General features: G+C 41.9%; 1 protein-coding gene and 2 long non-coding RNA genes across 5 annotated transcripts in view; 2 read left to right on the top strand and 1 right to left on the bottom strand.

Moving 5' to 3' along the window:
• Positions 1-561: 561 nt before the first annotated feature.
• On the top strand, positions 562-10,797 carry LOC125881174 (uncharacterized). The gene is made up of 2 exons (XR_007448208.1): positions 562-812; positions 7,667-10,797. It is a non-coding gene; the product is annotated as an uncharacterized LOC125881174 (long non-coding RNA).
• LOC125881170 (uncharacterized) lies at positions 721-7,704 on the bottom strand. Its single transcript, XR_007448205.1, has 2 exons — positions 7,380-7,704; positions 721-2,933 (listed from the first exon to the last, which is right to left on the bottom strand). It is a non-coding gene; the product is annotated as an uncharacterized LOC125881170 (long non-coding RNA).
• Positions 10,798-11,484: 687 nt separating the features above from the next.
• LOC125881110 (5-hydroxytryptamine receptor 3A-like) overlaps positions 11,485-25,986 on the top strand; it is a 46,557-nt gene continuing 32,055 nt past the window's right edge. For 2 of the 3 annotated variants that reach the window (XR_007448203.1, XM_049564122.1), the window contains exons 1-11: positions 11,485-12,363; positions 14,162-14,239; positions 15,928-15,996; positions 18,191-18,348; positions 20,055-20,099; positions 20,220-20,329; positions 23,537-23,706; positions 23,912-24,060; positions 24,252-24,462; positions 24,581-24,754; positions 24,941-25,023. Coding sequence is in view for 2 of the 3 variants with exons in the window: in XM_049564122.1 (XP_049420079.1) it covers positions 12,327-12,363; positions 14,162-14,239; positions 15,928-15,996; positions 18,191-18,348; positions 20,055-20,099; positions 20,220-20,329; positions 23,537-23,706; positions 23,912-24,060; positions 24,252-24,462; positions 24,581-24,754; positions 24,941-25,023 (1,284 nt within the window). In the remaining variant the exon portion in view is untranslated. The remainder of the gene's footprint in view (positions 12,364-14,161; positions 14,240-15,927; positions 15,997-18,190; positions 18,349-20,054; positions 20,100-20,219; positions 20,330-23,536; positions 23,707-23,911; positions 24,061-24,251; positions 24,463-24,580; positions 24,755-24,940; positions 25,024-25,986) is intronic. The other variant, XM_049564121.1, reaches the window with a different exon arrangement.

A 25,986-nucleotide genomic window follows, 5' to 3' on the forward strand; every position in this document is an offset into this window, starting at 1 on the left:
GGGACCTATCTTCCCAAGATCCTATGTTTCTAGGGTCCCATGATCTCCAGGTCTATAGACGAATTCGGCGAGCGATTTGTGTATGCCGCCATCTTGCGGCGGCGCCATTGCTGCCGTGACATGTGTCAGTCATCAATTCATTATGCTGTCATTGTGAACTTACTCTACAATGACAGCATCATGAATAGCTGGCATGATGATGTTAGACAGTGGCCTCCAGTAACTGATGAAGGTATCTTAAATGAGTACCGATATTAATTTAGAAATTAATCATTTGTTTGAGCGATAAGCAGGAAAGATTAGAGTAATAGGGAGATAATAGACTGTATTATTTAACACTGTGTAATATAATGTTAGCATACGCTATGTGTGCTGACGTTAGCAAGCTAGCAGCGTGACATTTAATCGTTATGGCTATGTGACTAAAAACAACAACAACAACGTGTTTGTGTTTTGTTTTAGGTATTCAATAATATTTTATTGATCGCCTGGCCTCCGATGACCAGAAAAACGGCAATTACAGGTCTCTGATTGAGGGTCAAAATTACCGGAGCTCCGGATGGGTCAGGCATATTTTACACCGCCTTTTAGACGACCATCACATCATATTGAAGGCGATCAATATTGATCGTGTTGGACTAAGAGTCTCATCCTACTCTCCAATGTGCTATGTGTGAGCTCAGTCCTGCGTGTTCTTTAATGAAGCAATAGGAGAAGATATTCAGTCTCAGTTAATGTAGTTTATTAAGCAGTAAAGGAATAAAATTACAGAGCTCTGGGTCTCAACTTCACGTCCCTGACGAACAACAAAGGTGTGTCAGTTCACGAAGTCTGACCTCCTGTCCTTCCCCTGACCCAGTATATTTGAGTGTAACAGAGTGTCATTGTGCACGCAAGGCGTTGTCCTCTTCTCATTGGCAGTTCCACTTCCTCCTTCACCACACCACGCCCCTGCCTCGTGTTAATCTGACTCCTTCCCGCTGGCGGTGGGGGCGTGGTTCCTGTTTTGAAAGACAAGAGAACAACACAACTCCCTACACGTGCTGTACCTTACTATCTGTTCATCACTTTCTATTCTTTTTACCATATATGAAACTAATTATCTAAGCATTGCGGTATGTGCTCCTCAGACTTCATGTCTCTTCCTCTCCTGTACTTCTCCACTTCTGCAAAGCAAACACATTCAGATCAGCTGAAATCATCTCAGTATTCTCATTGTTCACACATCTAAAACTTATATAGTGAAACACAACTTATAGTAAAACACATAAAATCATTCTGTTCCCAACAGTCCCCCTTTTGGCCTCATAGGACTGAGGTCACTTTTTTTTTTTTTTTTAGTCCCGATGTATCCAGGTCCCCCTTTTTAGGTCTTGTGATTACTGCACTTTTTGTTTCTTTTGAAACAAAAAGTTATAACTCCCCCTTTTGGTCTCATACACATGAGACCACTCATACTTTGTCTTCTTCTGAATCTGAATCTGTCGGCGGTTCCCCCAGTAGGGTGGCCGTCTCCATTTGAGTCATCTGATACGGTGGGGGTTGTGGATGTTTTCTCTCCACTGCTGACACTATGATCATTTCACAGAGAGACCTGATGCATGGGATGCAACAACAGCCACACAATGTTAACACCCCGAGCATTCCCACCAGAGACAAAAACACGATACCACTAGATTCTTCCACTTACCAAACGATTGTTTAAACACTCCGCCTATGGGGTTATCAATATCTGAATGCTCACGCATCTCTTCAGACAGTGTACGTAGCCCTTCCAGTGCTTTAGTGACTGACCCATCTGGAGCTGTGTTATTTGGGATGAAAGTGCAGCAGAGACCCTGGAACATAGAGCAGACACCCCCTTTCTCCGCCAAAAGCATATCTAAGGCAATTGGGTTCTGGATTGTCATTAGGGAGGTGGCCGCCAACTGCTCCGAGTCCCCAACTGCATCTCTGGTACTGTTAGCCAATCTGAGAACATTGTAATGAACATAATTAATTATGTCAACATTCTTGTTAGGGGTGATGGGAAACAGTGCAGCTAGTATGGGTATGTTTTCAAAACCTGCAGTTTATATTGATCTGGAGCCCCACAAGGAACGCCTATGGCATCTATATACGTGGTGGAGTCAGAGCCAATGTCAAACGTGTCTCTTTTCATTCTGCTAGAACTGGCCTGGGAGTCCCTCAGCCCTAAGAGGATCAGAGGCACTACCAGTTGGACCAGTGCGCATGTGCCGGTACAGGTGGATGGCAGGGATAAATGGAGGGTTTCATCTCCACAGTTTATCACAGAACACAGGTCAAATTTAAATCCCATGGCTGTTCCCCTCGTATAGTTCAATGTAATGCCACCATACTTATCTATGCAGCTGTCGGAAGGTCTGCCTGTTCCCGCGCTTCTTTTGGTTCGGTTTCGTGGTTGCTTTGTGGCTTTGTCTCTGGGGGAAGACTCAAAATATAAAAAAGGTAAAACAATAACACAGGTCAGTACAAAGCCTCCCAGCCAACACCACTTATGGTGGCGTTGCTCTACTCCCAACAATCTCATCATTTCCTCTATAATGCATAAATGAATGTAAATGTAAAAAATAAAGGTAAATATGGAGTGTAAATATAAAAATGTGGCAAGCAAACTTTCAGTATATCCTGGCCTTCTATATTCAATCGTACTCTGGGCAAAGTGTTGCTTCAGAGATGCTTCTAACCTTCACATTGATCACAGGATATCTTTACCGCACTTATGCTGAACTTTGTGTCACCTTTTCCCTGTAGTTTGACGGCGTGGGACGTCCGTTCCACGACTTTGTAGGGGCCAGTCCACCTATGCTCCGACCACTTTCTTTTAATCACCTTGAGCAGGACCCACTCTGATGTTGGATGCCCCTTTCCTTCTGCTCCCTCCCGAGCTGCTGTCACCTGTTTGGAGAAAGCTGACACCAATGCTGTTAGTTGGTCATAATACGGTTTATATTTTAGAGGACTTTCTTCCTCTTCTGTAGTTTGAATCCCAGCTCCCGGTCCTGGGAACTGTTGCCCTGTTTTCAGCTCATATGGAGTAAAACCTGTCAGTGAGTTAACAGAGCTCCTGATGGATAATAGAGCTAGGGGTAGTGGATCCACCCAAGTCATTTTAGTCTGGGCACAAATCTTGCCTATTTTTCCCTTAATAGACTGATTCATTCTTTCGCCTCTTCCCTGTGACTGAGGATGATAGACTATGCCAAATGTATGTTTTAGTCCCAGTGCTGTCTCTACTTCTTGCAGATCTCTGTTTTTGGAATGGGTTCCGTTGTCGGATCTGATTGATTACTGTCTTTGCATCCTCTGATTTGGCAGGTATGGCTTCTGGCCAACCAGTCTATGCATCCACTGCCACCAGAAGATACCTGTATCCTCCCACTCTCTCTAGCATGTCTGTATAGTCAATAATGACATCTTGACCTGGGAGTTTGGGGAGGGGAAATATCCCCTGATGTGGTTTCACCATGGGTCTAACATTGTATTCTGTACCTATCTTACATTCTTGGACGTGATTCTCAATCATTGCTGGCAAAAACGGGTGCCACAAATGAGTGAGATATCGCGCCATTTGCGTTTTCCCACAGTGAGTCACACCATGAGCTTCTTGAAGGACTGATCTCCTCAGCCCTGGGGGCAGTGCAGGTCTCCCATCTGGAGACCCCCACATACCCTCTGTCTTTACTGCTCCTCTTTCTCTCCAGACTGTAAGCTCCTCTGGAGAGGCTTTCTGCTGTTCTGCTATTAACATATTTACATCACAGGGCAGCAGGAGGTCATGCACTGTTCTCTCTGTTTGTAGCATTACATACTGCTGACTGTATCCTGCCTTTCTTTTGGCTGCCACATCTGCTGCGTCATTCCCTCTGGAGACAACTGTCCCTGCTTTGTCATGACCCTTGCACTTAATCACTGCTACCTGTGCTGGCTTCATCAGAGCCTCCCGTAGTCTCCTCATGTCCTTCTCATGTTTAATGGGGGTCTTTGCTGCTGTTAAAAAGCCAGATCTGATCCACTGTGTCATTTCCACATGGATCGCTCCTACGACATAGGCAGAGTCTGTGTAGATGTTCACTCTTTTCTCTTCAGCCCATTCTAATGCTGCGATCATTGCTTGGAGTTCAGCCAATTGAGATGATCCTTTTCCTGTTACACTTTCTGTAATCACTTCCTCAAACCCTGTCTCTGTCTGTCTTACCACTGCATATGCTGCTTTCAGTCCCTCCGTTGGATGTCTAAAACAACATCCATCTGTGAATAATGTTTTTTACACATAGGGCCTAAGTCTTTGGCTTGATGTTTTGCATGCACTGCCAAGGATATGTGAGGGGAGGCTTCCTCCGCCCCCTCATACCACTACAATTGCTCTGAGGTCAGTTCAACAGCTGCAGCCACTCCCTCATTTCCCACCAGTATGCAAGTGGATGTTATCTCCTACATTTTCCCTTCTATCTCATTATAAAATGCCTGTTGATACAGCTCGTCGCCATTCCCGTCATAATAAAGAGTTACATGGAGGGGATCGGGAGGAGGCGTGTAGGGATTTAATGACTGAACCCAGGGACGCCAAGACTGATAGAGAGTTTCTGGCTCGAGAAGGCCCCAGTAGATATCAGCCCAATGTCCTTCAGCTGTGGGGGAGGTATCCGCTGATAACAACATTTGCGAGGAGGAATACACAGTTGTTAACGAGCAGTTCACAGTGTAGCCATTTGGGAAGGTCACTATCAGCCCATCTGGGTGCAGAGTATGGAAGCTCCACACTTCAGCAGCACATCTCTCCCCAATAGATTCACAGGGCATGACAAAGAAGAAACATATCTGTGTGAAAATGTCTGTTCAGCCTGGAGTATGGTGGTAGTGAGTGGTTTGGTGAGCGGCAGATTTTATGGTTGTCCCGAGAACCCAGTTAGTTCAACTGCTGAGGATGATATTTGGTGTTTAGACATAGGGAGATTCAAGGTGGCTCCACAAATAAAACACCCTCTACCGCCCTGATCCCCTCTTGGGCCGCCACGACCCCCACCCCTGCTTCTGAATCCTCCTGTACCTCCTCTCGAGCCACTCCAATTGGGAGGGCGAGGATCAACCCACTCTGGGGTTGGAAATAGATCTGGAGTGTGTATGGGGGAGGGCAGAGGCTGCTGAACTGTCTGATTGGTTGATTTTTTTCTCTGCCCTTTTTTTTTTTTGCATCGTTGGTTTTACGTCGTGCATCTTCCAATTGGAGTTTTAACAGCTGAATCCGTGCTGACTCTGTACTGTCCTTCTCTGCCTTTTTCTGATGGCATTGTATATGACTTCATTAATCCTGTAAGCTTCACTGCTCTCTCCTCGTATTCTGCTTCCTCTTCTGCATCATACTGACCTGGTTCTTGTGTCTTATTCTCACTCTCCCTTCTGCTACTATTCCTCCCTGAATCTTCTCTATTCCCCCTTATTTGGAACACTGTTTCTGCTAGTGCTCTTGACTCTTCCCCTCCAGCCTCCACTTTAGGTGTACTGGTGGAGAGAGGGTCCTGTTTTATGCTCCTGCCGCTGTCTCTGCTATCTGTGCTGCACACCTCCTCTTCCTGTTCCTTGCCCCCATTGAAAGACCTCAGGGGGTCCTGATGCACACTCTGTGCATTAGACAAAACATTTGCTACTTCCTGTCTCAGTCTCTCTACATGTGCTAACCCCTGTCTTATATCCCTAGTTACTTCCTGTTTAGCTTTCTCATACTCCTCCTCATCCACCACGTCTGCATTGATCACTCCCTCCTTAATCACCAGCAAAGGCATTTGCCTGTTGCTCCCCAAATATGGTGATGGAGATGGGGCTGGGGGTGTCTGAGGTAGCTCGGGATACAATCTATTATGGGTGGGCTCTGGTGGTGCTGGTGCAGGAACTGGGGCAGGAGTTGGCAGAGTTTGTTTGTCTCTGTTTTGTTTTTTTTGTGAGTCTTATCAGTGTGTTTCCAATAAGCCATGGCAGCAACTGCCATCTGATGGAGCAAGGCGCGTTTGCGTTCCTTCTCCTCCTTCTGGTTTTTCCATTGTCTTTTTATGAGTTTTGGTTTATTCTCCTTTTTTGTATGTTCTTCCAAATCATCTTTCGCCTTTACCTCTGCAGCCAGCAATTTCTTTTTAACATTTACTGCCTCCTCATCGCCAGGAAGCTCATTTTGGGCCTGTAATGCCTTCCATAAATCATCAAACTCCTTTCCTACAGCCTGTCTCTGCTTATCTGTTACTCCTGACAATAACTGTTTCCTAATCTCCCCGTACTGTGTTTTTACCTCTGTCCTTACTTATTTTACTCAGAGGGTACTACTCGTCACGATGTTACACAACTTCACACAATTACAACAATACACACAATACTCAGCGCCACGTGACCGCTCTGCAGCGCAGTCCGCGCGGACTTATTTTCCCCTTTCTACCGTTGTGATTTCGCTGCTTAAGTTCCACCAAATGCAGGCCGACACACCCAAGCTTCTACACTGCTCTCCTAGGAGGGTGCGGGGTGCCTATGGCTCGGCGGCAAATGGCTTCTATCTTAAGGCGAAATTACACAACTTCCTCTTTTTCTTCCCCACAGAACGCGACCACCGCTCAGGCACGAAAAGAGTTGGAATTCGAGTCACCTCTAATAGACTCTACACAACTCTTCCGCCCCGTAAAAATAGCTGGTTGTCGGTAAGCCACCCACAAAACAATAACCCCTTAAAAGACTTATTTATTTACACTCCCAATATAAGGGTGGTTCTATGACCATTGAATAGATGTCTCAACATGAGCGATAGTATTCAGTGTTGGGGATCACATGGAAAACGCTCCCCTGCCCGCAGAACTCTGTAACCTCTTTTTTGTGTTGTAACAATCTACACAAAGGTCTTTCAACCTCAGACAACCTGTGTCTTCAGACTATATTCTCAGCTGTCCAAGGAGCAACCTTATGGGTTCCCCCCCGAGCTTATCAACCTCAGGACACTCGTCTTTTTCTTTTTTAGAGACTAGATGGAAAACCTAGTCTTAGGGCTTTTCACCCGACTATGTTTCGTATTTAGGAGTCAAATTTATGATTTACTCCAGGGCCTTACACCCGACTATGTTTCATATTTAGGAGTCAAATTTATGATTTGCTCCAGGGCGTTGCACCCTGCCCTGTCGAGGTGTTGACTATGTTTCGTATTTAGGAGTCAAATTTATGATTTGCTCCAGGGCCTTTCACCCTCTGCCCCGGGGCATTTCACTTTTGTGTTTTGTTTTGATTTTATTCCTTTACATTTTAGACTAGGAGACTGTAGTAAAATGACAACACAATCTTTTAGCATTTCCAATTGCAGAACTTCGATAAAACAGACGTCTGCTTACCTTTTTCTCAGGCCGGCCAAGTGTTGTCACGATACTGTTGTCATCCGCTGAATAGTTGTCTTTATTCCATCACTTCTCCATCTTCATCACGTCGGGGTCACCAAATTGTTGGACTAAGAGTCTCATCCTACTCTCCAATGTGCTATGTGTGAGCTCAGTCCTGCGTGTTCTTTAATGAAGCAATAGGAGAAGATATTCGGTCTCAGTTAATGTAGTTTATTAAGCAGTAAAGGAATAAAATTACAGAGCTCTGGGTCTCAACTTCATGTCCCTGACGAACAACAAAGGTGTGTCAGTTCACGAAGTCTGACCTCCTGTCCTTCCCCTGACCCAGTATATTTGAGCGTAACAGAGTGTCATTGTGCACGCAAGGCGTTGTCCTCTTCTCATTGGCAGTTCCACTTCCTCCTTCACCACACCATGCCCCTGCCTCGTGTTAATCTGACTCCTTCCCGCTGGCGGTGGGGGCGTGGTTCCTGTTTTGAAAGACAAGAGAACAACACAACTCCCTACACGTGCTGTACCTTACTATCTGTTCATCACTTTCTATTCTTTTTACCATATATGAAACTAATTATCTAAGCATTGCGGTATGTGCTCCTCAGACTTCATGTCTCTTCCTCTCCTGTACTTCTCCACTTCTGCAAAGCAAACACATTCAGATCAGCTGAAATCATCTCAGTATTCTCATTGTTCACACATCTAAAACTTATATAGTGAAACACAACTTATAGTGAAACACATAAAATCATTCTATTCCCAACAATCGCCTTCAATATGATGTGATGGTCACGTAGCCTGTCCATTATGATTAAATGTCACTGTCTAACATCATCAATCCAGCTATTCATGATGCTGTCATTGTAGAGTAAGTTCACAATGACAGCATAATGAATAGATGACTGACACATGTCACGGCAGCAGTGGCGCCACTGCAAGATGGCGGCATACACAAATCGCTCGGCGAATTCATCTATAGACCTGGAGATCATGGGACCCTAGAAACATAGGATCTTGGGAAGATAGGTCCCTGGGAGAACTAGAACTGGGGAACAAAAGACCATTTGTCTTGTTCTCTTCATGTGCCATACAGACCTGGAGATCATGGGACCCTGGAAACATAGGAATGACCCTGGCGGATCAACTTTGCTATCAAATCAAAAGCTGTTAATTTTGGCTTTCACTGTTGTGGCTGTTTAGTTTCTTAATTAAATATGAAACAGGCTAATGTTATGTTAGCTGGCTATAATGTTAATAGTTTCTTTAAGAGCCAGTGATAGAGGACAAGCAAAACAAATTACTGGTAGGTTTTGCAGATATGACAAATAAAATTAACCCCATCACTTTTCTTAATTTGTTTATCAGTTAATGACTGACTTCTGCCAGTTCTTTCATAAGCTACAGAGAGGGTCGATACATTTTCAACATTATTCATGACATCAAACTGCAAATTATTTTGACTTGTTTTTAACCATTAGTTAAACAATTTGCGACTATCGCAATTTGACTTCTAAAAGTAACTGTAGCAAGCAAATATAATGTTAGCCTGTTGCATAATTAACGTATTTCATCAGATAATCAAAATTTCCAGGCTAACCATAAGCAAAAGGCTAACGCTAGGTTAACAGCAGATATCTGCAATAACAACTGAATCAGGCGAACATAAAATTAAAATAAATTAGTGGGACCTGTGCTCACAGTCCAGCACTGTGCAGCTCGATTGGCATTCACCAGAGAACACCAGAATTGGCAGATCTGCCATTGGTGCCCCGTTGTCTTTACAGATGAGAGCAGGTTCACAATGAATGAATACGAGGGGAGCAGCCATAGGATTTAAATTTGACCTGTGTTCTGTGATAAACTGTGGAGATGAAACCCTCCATTTATCCCTGCCATCTACCTGGACCGGCACGTGCGCACTGGTCCAACTGGTAGTGCCTCTGATCCTCTTAGGGCTGAGGGACTCCCAGGCCAGTTCTAGCAGAAAGAAAAGAGACACGTTTGACATTGGCTCTGACTCCACCACGTATATAGACGCCATAGGCGTTCCTTGTGGGGCTCCAGATCAGTATAAACTGCAGGTTTTGAAAAAATACCCATACTAGCTGCACTGTTTCCCATCACCCCTAACAAGAATGTTGACATAATTAATTATGTTCATTACAATGTTCTCAGATTGGCTAACAGTACCAGAGATGCAGTTGGGGGACTCTCGGAGCAGTTGGCGGCCACCTCCCTAATGACAATCCAGAACCCAATTGCCTTAGATATGCTTTTGGCGGAGAAAGGGGGTGTCTGCTTTATGTTCCAGGGTCTCTGCTGCACTTTCATCCCAAATAACACAGCTCCAGATGGGTCAGTCACTAAAGCACTGGAAGGGCTACGTATACTGTCTGAAGAGATGCGTGAGCATTCAGATATTGATAACCCCATAGGCGGAGTGTTTATACAATCGTTTGGTAAGTGGAAGAATCTATTGGTATCGTATTTTTGTCTCTGGTGGGAATGCTCGGGGTGTTAACATTGTGTGGCTGTTGTTGCATCCCATACATCAGGTCTCTCTGTTAAATGATCATAGTGTCAGCAGTGGAGAGAAAACATCCACAACCCCCACCGTATCAGATGACTCAAATGGAGACGGCCACCCTATTGGGGGAACCGCCGACAGATTCAGATTCAGAAGAAGACAAAGTATGAGTGGTCTCGTGTATGAGACCAAAAGGTGGAGTTATAACTTTTTGTTTCAAAAGAAACAAAAAGTGCAGTAATCACAAGACCTAAAAAGGGGGACCTGGATACATCGGGACTAAAAAAAAAAAAGTGACCTCAGTCCTATGAGGCCAAAAGGGGGACTGTTGGGAATAGAATGATTTTATGTGTTTTACTATAAGTTGTGTTTCACTATATAAGTTTTAGATATGTGAACAATGAGAATACTGAGATGATTTCAGCTGATCTGAATGTGTTTGCTTTGCAGAAGTGGAGAAGTACAGGAGAGGAAGAGACATGAAGTCTGAGGAGCACATACCACAATGCTTAGATAATTAGTTTCATATATGGTAAAAAGAATAGAAAGTGATGAACAGATAGTAAGGTACAGCACGTGTAGGGAGTTGTGTTGTTCTCTTGTCTTTCAAAACAGGAACCACGCCCCCACCGCCAGCGGGAAGGAGTCAGATTAACACGAGGCAGGGGCGTGGTGAAGGAGGAAGTGGAACTGCCAATGAGAAGAGGACAACGCCTTGCGTGCACAATGACACTCTGTTACGCTCAAATATACTGGGTCAGGGGAAGGACAGGAGGTCAGACTTCGTGAACTGACACACCTTTGTTGTTCGTCAGGGACGTGAAGTTGAGACCCAGAGCTCTGTAATTTTATTCCTTTACTGCTTAATAAACTACATTAACTGAGACTGAATATCTTCTCCTATTGCTTCATTAAAGAACACGCAGGACTGAGCTCACACATAGCACATTGGAGAGTAGGATGAGACTCTTAGTCCAACACGATCAATATTGATCGCCTTCAGTATGATGTGATGGTCGTCTAAAAGGCGGTGTAAAATTTGCCCGACCCATCCGGAGCTCCGGTAATTTTGACCCTCAATCAGAGACCTGTAATTGCCGTTTTTCTGGTCATCGGAGGCCAGGCGATCAATAAAATATTCTTGAATACCTAAAACAAAACACAAACACATGTTGTTGTTGTTGTTTTTAGTCACGTAGCCATAACGATTAAATGTCACGCTGCTAGCTTGCTAACGTCAGCACACATAATGTATGCTAACGTTATATTACACAGTGTTTAATAATACAGTCTATTATCTCCCTATTACTCTAATCTTTCCTGCTTATCGCTCAAACAAATGATTAATTTCTAAATTAATATCGGTACTCATTTAAGATACCTTCATCAGTTACCGGAGGCCACTGTCTAACATCATCATGCCAGCTATTCATGATGCTGTCATTGTAGAGGTCAGTTCACAATGACAACATAATGAATAGATGACTGACACATGTCACGGCAGCAGTGGCGCCGCCGCAAGATGGCGGCATACACAAATCGCTCGCCGAATCCATCTATATTGCACATAATGGGAACAAAACAAAGGGTCCTTTGTTCCCGAGATTTAGCTGTCCAGGGGTCCTGTGTTCCTCAGCCCTATACAGTAAATGGAAACCTGAGAAAGATGTTCTCCAGCTCTGCATACACTCAGTATGACAGGGGTTAGACTAGGCAACTATTATGACTCTGACAGTGATGAAATTGTCCAGGCGAAGGTCTTTGTCTAAATATAGTTGGTCCCTCTGTTCGGAAAACAGTTCCAAAATTAATTGTAGCCCAAGAAATTAAATTATACTAATGCTAATACTATAATAAATTAATTTAAAACAACTTCTAATAGGAAGTGAGAAAAGGGCTACAGGTGGTTAAAAAAAGAAGTAGATGGCCAGGTTTAGTTACCATTTTTGAACAGGTTAAGTTAAGGAAAGAGGTCAAATGTTGGGGTAAGGTAAAATAGCCATAACAACTAATGATTCCCATCTCCAAACAGGTTAAGATTAGGAAAAAAAGACCTGGGAAGGGGGAATGAAATTGCATTGATGTATGTATTGATGTGCAGAATAAGCCAAAGCTGTTTTAGGGTCAGAGTGTGACAAAAAAGTGACATAAACACAAGAGGGATGTGTGTGTCCTAACAGAATATTGATCTGGGGAACATAGGACCCTGGGAATGTGGATACACTCCAGATCTGCCGACAAGTGACAAAGTGCCGAGGGTGTTGGCAGTTCCTGGCAGCTTTGTTGCATTAGATGTGGTTTTATTAGTAGACAAATAAGATAAAAGGGGGGGAAAGGGTCTGTTGCCCGTCCCTTTTCTAGGACAAAGCAGTGATATTACAGCAACAAACAAGACATCACTAAGAGAACCTCTCACAGTCATGATGCTTGCAGGTTTCCTCTTTCTGCTCCTCACAGGTAAGCTGGAACATTTCTGTATGATGTATGCAGGTGAGAAAACCTCAGCAGTTTGGCTGTCATTCCTGCTGCTTCTTAATTTAATTAAAGAATATTGTTTTAATTTTTAAAACCAGTAAATGGTTGGCTGATCCTCTGATAGCCCTACAAGCTTCCAATGTGAGGTGTTGTGATGACAAACTTCAATCCCAGGGTTGTCAAATACAGAATTGTGCATACTTAAAATAACCTTGATTTTTTTTTATTTCCAACTCAATACAATGGAGGTCACTGTAGTTTTGTTTGTAATACTCACAGCATGAAAATAAAAAAAAATATATTTATAACAGGTACTATGAATATCTCTTTCCAAAAACTGTTCAGTGTGGTATGTCGATAATTTAGAGTCATGGGGACACTGTAAAGAGTTGTTGTGATTGAATTTTTTTCAATTGCCATCTTACAGTGCTTTGAGCTTCACAAACCAAATCTCATTCACCTCCATTGTTATAGTGTAGAGGCAGAAATCTCAGAGAATAACTCAGAACTCAGAATATCTCAAAACCATTTCAAATCAACCAGAGCTAAGTGAGAAACTACTTATTTAGTTAATTTGGTTTACTGACCCAATATTCCTTTTTAGTTACATGTTTTAGGATGTCAGAAGATAAGTTTTGTAAGTATTCAAAACCATGCTCTGAGAGCTTGGTAACACTTTAAGCCCAGTTCAGACCAAACGGGATGAAACCATTTTAGGACGTTGCAGAGATAAGTTACAGCGATGTGAACTGGCCAGTCCTGGCTTGACTCAAGCCGGTTGATGGTGTCAGCTGCAACTCAGCTGGTCAGATTGCCAGTTGGCTTGAAGTGAAGTCCGCTGGTCAAGTCAAAATCATCACAGATGGTGTATTTGGGCGTGTTTGCTTGCTGCAGCAGGTGCTTTATCCCTGCCAAGCCCTCTCTTTCTGTCCTTATAGTGTGCCTGTGTCAGACAGTGGGTTACTGCTGCTGCTTGTGTATGTGCTTATGCACACACGCATTCTCATTGACTGATAAATTGGCAGCGGTTACTTATATTATTGTGGCTTATTTATTATCAATGCAGTCCATCTGATGCTCATTTTGTTTGTTTTCCACCGTTTCATCACTACCACAAATGCAACCGTAGCTAGAATCTCACTATCACTATCCTCATTCATATTATAAGAAGCTGCAAATTATAATCAGCCACAAAATAATGCAAAGAGATGGTCCACCAACTGAACAAAATGACATATGAGGGAGCATATATAGTGGCTTGGCCAAACCACACAAGGGCTAACCAAAATGGACGGTAACTACAACTGAACACAAAGCAAAACTAACTAAACCGAAATCCCCCCCCCTTGACAAAGCAGCAAATGGTTTGGTCCAATGCGCTGGCTCCAGGATTTAGCAGTTCTCAGCCCTCAGCCATGTCTTTCTCCACCAGGAAGGGACCTCCCCAAACAACCAAGGTAACTTAAAGACAAAGAAACAGATAATTAATATTAAACAGTTTGCCTGTGTAACCGTACAATGCTAGAATGTGTACATTTAAATTAAACAATGTACAGTTAAAAGCAGATAGACAAATTCTAAATCAAACCAACTGCGTGATGTGAATTGGTTGAAGTAATTGAAGTATGGATGACAATAAATGAAAGTAACCTGTGTAGATAACATACTAATGAGTTTAAAGAGTGTGGCTTGGGAAAACATTACCATGTGTGGCTGTGAACATCACAGTGTGCATTGAAATAATGTTCTATCTAAAGATCTGTATACTCTTTTCTGTCAGGTGGGAGTACCTCCAGTTACTCAGAACAACCAGAGCTTCTTGATGTTCAACAGAAGTCAAATCAGAGCTTTGGGAATGGTATGTACAAGAAAGAGTCACTTGAAAAAGTGCACAGTAACTATATGTAGGAATATCATTCCTGGAGCCTTAACTATGGAATCTAAAAGCCCGTTAAAACCATGCATTTTAAAAGAGAACTGGAATACAGTGTCAGAGGCAGGGCCCCGTTCATTCCTATAAATGTTGCTCAGTGGCCAAAAAAAGTTTGCCCGTGTGTAAAACCACCCAGATCTTCCACAGTGTGGAGCCCATAGAGCTAGCACACTAGAGACTTGCACCTGCTGAGTGACCTCCAGTTTAGCCCTCTGCGAAATTAAATGGGGATAAAAAGTTTTAATCTTGCAGCTCTTCTAGACTTTCAGATTGTTATTAGACTGAATGGATCAAATCCAGATAATGAAACAGGTCATTTTATGGTGATTGTGATACTCAAAAAAGGCCATCCACTGATTTTCAGAACCTCTCTTTCACAATGTACAGTACAGGCCAAAAGTTTGGACACACCTTCTCATTCAATGCGTTTTCTTTATTTTCATGACTATTTACATTGTAGATTCTCACTGAAGGCATCAAAACTATGAATGAACACATGTGGAGTTATGTACTTAACAAAAAAAGGTGAAATAACTGAAAACATGTTTTATATTCTAGTTTCTTCAAAACAGCCACCCTTTGCTCTGATTACTGCTTTGCACACTCTTGGCATTCTCTCCATGAGCTTCAAGAGGTAGTCACCTGAAATGGTTTTCCAACAGTCTTGAAGGAGTTCCCAGAGGTGTTTAGCACTTGTTGGCCCCTTTGCCTTCACTCTGCGGTCCAGCTCACCCCAAACCATCTCGATTGGGTTCAGGTCCGGTGACTGTGGAGGCCAGGTCATCTGCCGCAGCACTCCATCACTCTCCTTCTTGGTCAAATGGCCCTTACACAGCCTGGAGGTGTGTTTGGGGTCATTGTCCTGTTGAAAAATAAATGATTGTCCAACTAAACGCAAACCGGATGGGATGGCTGTGTGTATTAACCTGACTTCTGCACAACACAACTGATGGTCCCAACCCCATTGATAAAGCAAGAAATTCCACTAATTAACCCTGATAAGGCACACCTGTGAAGTGGAAACCATTTCAGGTGACTACCTCTTGAAGCTCATGGAGAGAATGCCAAGAGTGTGCAAAACAGTAATCAGAGCAAAGGGTGGCTATTTTGAAGAAACTAGAATATAAAACATGTTTTCAGTTATTTCACCTTTTTTTGTTAAGTACATAACTCCACATGTGTTCATTCATAGTTTTGATGCCTTCAGTGAGAATCTACAATGTAAATAGTCATGAAAATAAAGAAAACGCATTGAATGAGAAGGTGTGTCCAAACTTTTGGCCTGTACTGTATGTCTATGGGAAAAAAGTATTTTTGGGCCATGGACCTGAAAGATGCAATTCCACAGTTTGGCCACAGTGTCAAATTGGCTCCAAAGACCAGCACTGTTCCTGAGGCCTTGGTTAAAACCCACAAGAGCTAAGTGAGAATATATTGACTCAGTAATTTGGTTTACTGACTCTATTTATTTATATTATTCAAAGGAAAAATGGATATGAAAAGATGAAATTAAGATTTTAAGAATGGGTTCTTAGAGAGTATTTGCTAACAGATTAACACTTTAAAATTGTGCAGTTGAATCAGGGTAAGAGCTGTATTCTCTTTGCTGTCAGGTGGAAATACCTCCAGTTACTCAGAAGAATCAGTGCTTCAACAGAACTTCAATCAGAGCTCTCAGGAAGGTATGTACAGCACACAGACACTCCGCAGTGCGCAGTAATTATATGTATGTATAAAATAGGTTTTGATTTACTGAATACTTAATGTATGACCTCAGTGATGATGAAGGAATGACCCCTTGGGCACTGGTCCTATGGATGTACAATCTCCACAGGCTGTCCAGTAAGAACAGAAAATATGTTGATTGGTCAATGAATCCAGTTCACACACTCATTGACATCCCACTTATATATTGTTAGTAGTTTAGAATATCCAGTAGTGTAGTTGTTGTTGGTGAGATTGCTGTACTACTATGTAGATAGGGAGGTTACTGAGGAGGAAATGGGTAAACTTTTCTATTTATTCCAATGGCTTTTCTGCTAACTGTTAACAGTCAGAAAAAGAGATGGTTATACCAGGTATACCTTCCAATACACCACTGGGCATACCCTTGTGTGAATTTGGTTTATTCTAATAGACACACAGGATTGTAAACCAGGTGAATGAACAAATGTTAAATATAGTTCCGAAAACTGCAGCAGTGAGTGAAGTCTTTTTCAGTTTGGGACAGGTGCCTTGTTCAGTCGATGGAAAGATGCTGTGCACAGACTTATGATTAGTGCAGAAGGTGAATTGAATCTTGAGTGCTGTCTCTTTACGTGAATTCCATATGCATTCTGTACACAAAAGCTACATATTATAGAACTGTGCACGTGAACAATGAGTAGTATAAACAGAGGGATGCCTGTACTGAAAACTGGTGAAGATGCATGACCTTCTGATGTTCCCCCAGTTTGGTGGAGAAAAGTTGAACCAGTTGAGCCAGGATTGTCTTGTGGAAATGCTGGGATTCTGATGAGCCGAGCAACCAGTCATGCGTATGTCTAATCTTTGACTTGGATTTGGCAAGACTGTACTCTGCCATCAGCACTAAGAATGACTGCCGTAACCTTTCTGACTGGGCACAGGTTATAAGGAGCTGCTGGTCAATGACAAGGATTTAGGGGCCAAGAATTAGATCATCCCTTTCCTGTTGCCACTTGGAGCAGGTCTGGATGGATGGCAGATACTTCCTGATGGAGTTGATTCAGAATTAATCTGCCAAGTCTTGGCTATGTCTTTGAAGTAATGCTGAATGTTGTGTCAGAAGGGGCAATATTTATTTGGCCTCTGTGGATTGTTTATCTGGAACCCTACTTGTGTAGACCGTTCTGGTACCTTTGCAGGGAGGATCATATCTGAGCAGGGTGGTTCTGGAGCATGCTGCAGACTTCTGCTTGATCTTGACACCTTTCTAATGGTTTGTTGTCCCTCCGGTGATGATCCGGACGAGGTTCTGTACGTAATCATCTTGAAATATGGACTTCGTACTCCAGCCACTCAGAAATGTCAAGCAAAGTCAGAATGGGTGTGCAAATGGGAGTGATGAAGCGCTTGCATTGTGGTCTCAGGTCATGTGGCAGCTTTGACAAAAGTGTGAGATTCACGACGCACACTCCAGTTCTCTCTTCCTTCCCCAGCTGGTCCAGCATCCCAACTTGAGCATTCTCCATCAGTGTAAACAGGTAGAAACCTCTGCTGTCAACACTCATGACTCCAGACTAAGCCAGGACCTCAGTGATACATTGCAGGGCCAATTTGTAAGGCTCACTGTGCATCTCTATATAAAAGGCCAAGGTGCAGAAGGGGAAAACCGGTGGCAGTGGGGGATGGAATTGTTCAACAACTTGTTGGAGGTCATCTTTCCTTTGGTTGACTGAAGGGCTGTCTGGTTGGTTGCAGCAGGGGGCATACAAAGTCTGGAGCCAGGGCCTTTGTGAAGGACGTCCCGCTGTCCTCAAACTGAATGAAGTATGAGAAAGGAGGTTGAGAATGCTTAGAAAGATTGCATTTCTTGCCTGAGCTGGTTGTAGTAGTCCCTCATTCCTCTCAGTGCTGACAAGGTTCTGGGGTGTCTGTCCATCAGGAGTACCTGTAGGTGCATAGTGGTACTAGCTATCTCCTGCGACGGAGTGGTCCTGGACTATGTGTGACTCAGCAGGAAGTTGTCGACAAACACAACAGTGAGGTTGGATGTTGCCAACAGGGTCACTGCAAGTCCAGCTTGAAGGATCATATGAAAGAGGTGTTTGTTTACAGAATACCAATCATATGACCTCAGTGGTGATGAATGAAAACACTTCTCATAGAGAGTGTGTCTTGATGTCTTTGCTGTAGATGGTGAGTCCTCCAACAGTAGCTGCAGTTATCGGGATCTTTTGAAACACTTGAACCTCACCAAAAATGAGTTGCACACCATGACCCTGCCTGTTAGAGACCATACATCCACCATGCAAATAGAACTGGCTGTACTTCTCTATGCCATTCTAGATGTGGTAAGTGGTTGCTTATAATTATATTTACAGTTATTATTTATTTTGTTGTATATGTTGCATTGGCTCCATTTTTTGTGTTTGTCTGTGAAGTAACAGGATATCACAAAGTTACATTCTGTCTACTGGATATTTGGGCTATATGCTGAGGAGCTAGTTGCTGCTTTGATAGCTCAATCATGTTGTAACTAAGATATCCGCTGGAAAAAATATTTTTTTCACGGACCGTATATTGAGTTACTGAGTTATTACAGACACAGCTAACGGCCAAGTAATCCCCAAGCCCCAGTCAGGACTCTCTCGGGGCCATTCTGAGTACCTGCTCCGAGGCAGGGACTTGTTTAGCCCCTGTAAAAGTTCCGGAACTCTGTCCTTCGGGGGTGGTTCCTGCGGTGGAGACACGCACCAACGGCCCTGGCCCCGTAAAATTACCCCGAAGTTCCTGCGGTGGAAAAACCATACCATACCACTTTGGTAAACACAGTCAGTTGCCGCATCTACAAATGCAAGTTAAGACTCTAAGTGAAAGCCATATTTTATCATCCAGAAACACCATTGACTTTTCTGGACCCAAGCTCATCTGACATGGTGGAAACATGTGTTGTGGTCTGACAAGTCCACATTGCAAATTATTTTTGTAAAAGGACCATCTAGATTGTTATTAGTGTAAAGTTTAAAAGCCAGCATCTTTTATGATATGGGGGGTGTTAGTGCCAATGGTGTGGGAAACTTGCACATCTGTGAAGACAACATCAGTGCTGAAAGGAACATACAGGTTATGGAGTGACATGCTGCCATCCACAACGTCTTTTTCAGAGATGTCCCTGTTTATTCCAGTAAGACAATGCCAAGCCACATTCTGCATGGATTACAACAGTGTGACTTCATAGTAAAAGAGTGCAGGTACAAGACTGGCCTACCTGCAGTCCAGACCTGTCTCCCATCGAAAATGTGTGGCGCATGATGAAGCACAAAATGCAGCATTGAACCTCCTGGATTGTTGTACAACTAACATTGCATGTCAAGCAAGACTGGGAAAGAATTTTACTTATAAAATTGCAACAGTTTGTGTCCTCAGTTCTTGGATGCTTACCAAGTGTTGTTAAAAGAAAAGGTGATTTAACACTATGCTAAATATGTCCATGTCCCAACTTTTTTGAAACATATTGCAGGCATCGAATTCAGAATGACTGTATATTTGCAAAAACAATTAAGTTTATCAGTTTGAACATTAAATATATTGTGTCTGTACTTTATGCCGTTGAATACGTGTCAAAACTGATTTACAAATCATTTCATTCTATTTTTATTTAAGTTTTACAGCATCCTAACTTTTTACGGTATTGTTTAATACAAGACAAAATGAGGGCATCATTGAGAAACGTGCGGGACAATAATTATTTTATTATTATTTTATTTATATTTTGTTTGTCCCATTGGTGTTGCAAATACCAGTTCACTTTACAGTCATTCATTTGATAAGCGCCGCCACGAGGAGTCATGGAGAACTGACTCAGGCAGTCAAATTGACAGGAGATTCTGTTTAGATCACCTGCACATTTTAATAAAAGTATGTTCGAAAAGGTGACATATGAAGTCTGTTTGCAAACTTGTTGCAGCTTGAATTAACACTGAACACTGAAAAAGTTTCATGATAGGTGATAGATGTCCTGCTTGGAAGATTTTTACACACATTTCTTTGCTCATAGAAAGAGAAGGACCAGAAGTTTGTTTCGTACATCTGCACTTCTATGGTGAGTTCTCTCTGAGGATGAATGCTCTTTTTGATTGAATTCATTCCCACCTGTCACTCTGTTGGTAAACTCATATTTCTTTTGTTCAAATGTATTTTCTCCCTTGTTATTCCTTTATAGTTTTGGAAAGATGAATACATTCGCTGGGATCCTAAGGACTTCTGTGGCATTGAGATGATGTATATTTCCTCTCAGCTAGTTTGGAAGCCAGATTTAATTGTCCAAGAGATGTAAGTTTGAATGTATGCACACTTTCATATCCAAATACTCTCACCACAGTAACATCACAGTGTTTAAAAAGTACAGTACACTCAGAAAGTATTCAGACCCCTTCACTTTATCCGACATTTTGTTATACTGCAGCTTTATGCAACATTGTTTAAATACTTTTTCCCCTAGTAATCAGTTTACACTCAGAAATCAGTTGGCAAGAAGGAACATAGCAGAAAAAGCTAATGCTACTGTAGCTTAACATTGCCTAAGCCTCTGTACTTTCTTCCTTGTTTGTTGCCAGTCCCCAGTACTATCTAACGTTAGCGTTTACATTATATTATAAAACTCATCAGTCATCCCCGACCCCGGATAAGTTTAAAAACTCCGGGGTTGTGTTTGACTGTGCAGGACAGGTAACGTTATGTTTAGTTTGCTTCTAATGTAACATATAACGTTATATATGACAACACAGCATCCAGTTGCTAATAGCTAATGTTAGCCTACTGTAGCGTAGCCTCTGAAACATTAACGTTATCTTCCTTGTGCATTTCCACTTACTACTAACGTTAACACTACTATCTAACATTAGCACTGTAACCTTATTCTAAAAGTCATTACTGACTCCGGTTGAGTTTTAAAACTCCGGGGTTGCGTTTGACTGTCTTGGTTGTAACGTTACACTCGCTCTCCTCTTCCATAACGTTACCTTGCCCACGCGTACGTCTATCATAAACGTAATGAGGACGTAATGGAGGAGGGGGGAGTGGGCCTTTGGAGGGAGGTGGAGTTGCAGGAGTAGGGGTATGGGACTTTGGAGGGAGGCGGGAGTTGTGCTTTGTGAAATGCAAGAAAGGTAAGAGTAACTTTAAGTATTCAGACCCTTTTGTACATCTACTGAAATTTAGCTCACGTGCTTACCATTTGATCATCAAACATCCAGTGTTTGTTAACACTTCATGATTAAACAACCAACAAATTATAGTAATCGTTCATACAAGGTATCACAGCATGTCATCCCTCGAGTTTGTAGTTCGATCCTCACCTTGCTTGAGCAAGTCACTAAACCTCAAATTACTCCCAATGCCTTGCATGGTAGCTGGCTGACATCGCTCTGTGAGTGGGTGAATGAGTAGCATTATATGAATGTAGGATCAAATGTAAGGGTGCTTTCACACCTGCCCTGTTTGGATTGGTTCAATCGAACTCAAGTTCATTTGCTCCCTAAGTGCAGTTAATTTGGGCAGGTGTGAACACAGCAATCACACTCAGGTGTGCACCAAAACAACCAGACCGAGACCTTCTTGAAGAAGTGGTCTTGGTCCAGTTACAACGAACTGTAGTGCAGTTCGTTTGTGGTGAGAACATGTTCCGACCTGGATGTGAACCAACTGCAGTCACATGACACATTGTTTGGGTTAAACATGAGCATGTTACAGTCCTGGAGGATTATTAATGTGCACCTCCTCCTGTACTGCCTTAATATGCACATTCAGCACATCCAATGCATCAAAACATTGTTTTCTAGTTGGAGCCGCGCCTCGTTTTCAAACTGTATGGTTTGACTAAAATGAACAATGACAGCAATATAGTCCACGATGAGCAGCGCTAAAATCAACCTTTGTTGTCCCTCCACTGTGACATTAGAAAGTGTCACATTTATCTTGCAAGTGTACTCTTCTTCAACGTTTGCTTTACTTGCTGGATTTTTCCTGCATTGAAATTCTGACCAATAAAGAGCAGCTTTCTCACACAAGGCATTTTATCTGGTCCACTTGTAAATGCTGCCGTGAGAACATGAACCAACTCTTGGCAATTATACAACTTTGAAACAAAATTAGTCCCTGATTCCGACCAAAGCAAGACAACTCTAGGTCTGAGAGCACCCTAAGACAATCTGACAATGAAAAAAAACTCATGTTAAAGGCAAGGCAAGGCAAGTTTATTTGTACAGCACAATTCAACACAAGGTAATTCAAAGTGCTTTACAGAGACATTAAAAGCAACAAGACACAATATAAAACAAAAACAGTCAATTAAAAAGGGAAATAGAAATTGAGAATGATAGTGATAATAATAAAATACAGTAACATAAAATAAAAACAGGCTCAATACATTGAACAGTCAGGATAAGAAAAGAAGTAGAATAATAAAAGGCATAAATCAGCAGTGTGTAGTTAAAAAGTACGGGCAGTAGAATACAGCAGGTAAGTATTTAATCTAAGAGTATGCTTCAGTAAACAATAATGTTTTTAGCCCTGATTTAAAGTAGCTGACAGTTTGAGCAGACCTCAGATCTACAAGAAGTTTGTTCCACAGGTGAGGAGCATAATAACTGAATGCTGCCTCACCTTGCTTGGTTCTTGTTAACAAGAGCAGCTTCAATGCAGCGTCTGGTGTCACAAACTGCCTCACAAGTAGGGAGTCCACATAAAAGATTTTGTTTAAACAAACACAATTTATTAATTTAACATTAACTTGAATCACCAGTTCTGTTTGTTATGGAGAGGAAAAGACCTCTGTAGTCTGATAGTAGATAGTTCGGGTTCCAGTTAAAACTTTCCGAGCATTTGAATTTTTACAGTGTGCAATTCTCACCACTAGATGCCACTAAATCCCCCTTAATCTTACACACTGCTCTTTCAATGCCAAATTCTGTACTTAGAATTTATCTGGAGGACTTTATACAAACATCAAAACAGGCTAAACTTCTGGACTTTGGACCAAGCAGAAAGACTTTGTTCAGCCATTGGAAACATACATGAGCAAAATGAAAGCTGGACTTGTAGGCCTTATCTGAAAAGAAATTGCAAAAAAATGTTGGGAAATATTTCAGTTCATTTTGTATTCTGCGTGTCAGCCCTGCGATAATCTGGCGATATGTCCAGGGTCCAGTATTGGTAAGAGCAGTAGTATCATTAAATAATGATACCCATCCCTATTGTTCAGTGCTTCATCTCTACTAAGCAAATACGAACATTGATTTAATGTATTCTATCTGATATCTGTTCAGGTGGAGTGTGTGAGTGTATGTAGGTGTGTATGTCTGTGTATTGTACATATTTCTGATTTCAAACTGCTGATTTGTTTCTGTATGTTTCTTTGATGTGATGTTATAACAAAAGGAAATGACAATAAACATTGGAGGGAAAAAATATATGCAGCAAAGTACATTAATAACATTATGTGAAATTTAGTTTAAAGCATACATGTTTGTGCTCATACAGGACAGATCAGGGCAAGGCCCCTCCAAGTCCTTATCTTATCCTTTGGAATAACGGTGAAGTCTTCTTTAAGAAGTACATGGTGGTGGTCAGCAACTGCAGGATGCACGTGTACAAATTTCCCTTTGACATTCAGAGCTGCAACCTCACTTTCAGGTCTGCTATACATTTCGGTGAGCTCATCAACTGTTGTGTTTAAAAGTTTCACAAGTTCCTGTGTTGTTATTTATGTATTCTCGTGTCTGTTTGAGTTTGAATCCATGTGTATGCGTTAATGACTTTTACAATTTATTGTCACCTGAGGACACAAACCATATATTTCGTAATCTATTAATGTGCAAGGAATCCCAACAATTTCATTTCCCTCTCCCACTTCAGACAAGGCAATACAGTTTGATATCATCCTTGACTCCTCAACGACCACCGAGTGGTCTCGCGAGTTGATTCAGACCCAGTCCGAGTGGTTGTTTATCAACATGACCGTCAACAACATCACTGTCCATGACCGAAGCAGTGTCATTTACACTGTAAGTATATCTGGATACAAACTCTCAGAGGTGGAAAATGAACACTCTATGTTACACCTCTGTGTTTCTCAAATAAGTACAGGTAGGGCACTTTACTAAAGTATTTCCAATTTTGAGTCTTGTGAGCCTTCTGTATCTGCATATAGCCTCCACTACACCACTGCATCTGACCCTTGAACAACATTTCATAGATCTCCATGAAGAGGCGGTCTCTCCTCTACATCGTCAACTTCTTACTACCCATCCTGTTCTTCTTGTGTCTGGACTTGGCCTCCTTCCTGGTCTCGGACAGCGGGGGCGAGAAGCTCAGCTTCAAGGTCACTGTGCTGCTTGCTGTCACTGTGATGCAGCTTATTCTCAATGAAATTCTGCCTTCCTCTTCAGACAGGACTCCACTTATAGGTAAAGAAGCTCACAGTCTTACCTTTATTAGACTGTTCTTCATATGAGCAGGAACAGCACATATCAAATCAATGTGTGGTTATTTGTCTACATTACCGATGCTGCTTGCCCCTCTCAGCTATTTACTGCATTGGGATGTTTGGTTTGATGCTGCTGAGCCTCCTGGAGACGATTGTGGTGATGTATCTGATGGAGAAAGACTCTGAATCCCAAGACAACGACGCAGACCAAAGCCTGTGTAAGGACTGTGGAGACAAAGAGAGCAAAGTCAGCTTCCACAACTGTTTTAGAGGTGAGATTCACCAAGTTTGTAAATGTATTTATGTTCTCAAAAGATAAAGTCAGTTAATCCAAATGTCCACCTTTAGCTACTTTGATTCTCTGAAACAGGCACATGTAAAACTTGGAACACAAAATGGTCAGCTGTGTCACTTTGAATATGTACTAATCATGCTGTGTGTCTCATCCATCTTTCCAGAGGTTAAGAAATTACACTGTGCGTGTATCTGTGATGTGTCTCCTGGTGAAGCGCCATCTGAACGGCTGTCGATGGCCAAAGAGGTTAGCATTAAGTTTCAATTCTTAAGACCTAATAAGATAAAAAAAATAAAAAATAAAAATGGATAAATCACACAAATATTAAAAATAATTTTCATCAGATTAGTTATGAGTGAGCATGCGTGGCAGATGTTTTGAAAAATATTTTAAAAGCCTAAGTGAAAAAGTATTGTCCTCCTGACTGAACTTGAGTTTCATTAGTGCAAGAAAATTAAAGATAGCTGCTGTTTAAAAAGGCAAAGCTTTGCTGATTAGAAAATATACCAATATTTTTTTTTTAAGATAAGCAAATAAATCAGACACGCTGCGTCAAAGATGAAAAGAGACTGCACATCTGTTTATTTTTTTTCTCTATTAATATAGTACACTGTAAGTCTAAAGGCATGTAATGCACATAAGAATATCACCAAAGATTTAATCAGTATTTGCACAATTCATTAAACAGCCATAAACACACATTAATAGCCAATCTTAAAACAGGACTTCCTGTAGTTTCAGTGCAAAACCTTCATAAATATGGCTGTGACTAGAAAAATTCTTCACTCTAAGCTCGGCAAGGGGTTTCCCTCTTGGGATAATTGACAATTTCCACCCATCAGTTTGAGATTTGTGCAGTTTAAGGCACAAAAATAATGTCATATGTTGATCTTCTCATAAGCTCTCAGTCTGTCTGGTTTGTTTTCTACCCCTCATCTCACTGAAGGCATCACTCAGAAACAGTTAAGTGAGCGCAAATTTAGTTGTATTAGTAAATTAACAAATTATGTTTTCATTTGATCATTTGTGATATTGTAGTGGCAAGTTGCCATGGTATAGGTAGTATAATACCCTTCAAGTTTGTTCATTCCATGATCATAATGGATGTCACTGGATGTAAACTTGCTGTGTATTATCGATTACTTGTTTTGGGACTAAGTTTGAAAAAATCTGCATGGCGAGATCATAATTGATACAAAAATGTGAAAG

Source organism: Epinephelus fuscoguttatus, linkage group LG20 (genome assembly GCF_011397635.1).
Source record: "Epinephelus fuscoguttatus linkage group LG20, E.fuscoguttatus.final_Chr_v1".
Lineage (NCBI taxonomy): Eukaryota > Metazoa > Chordata > Actinopteri > Perciformes > Serranidae > Epinephelus > Epinephelus fuscoguttatus.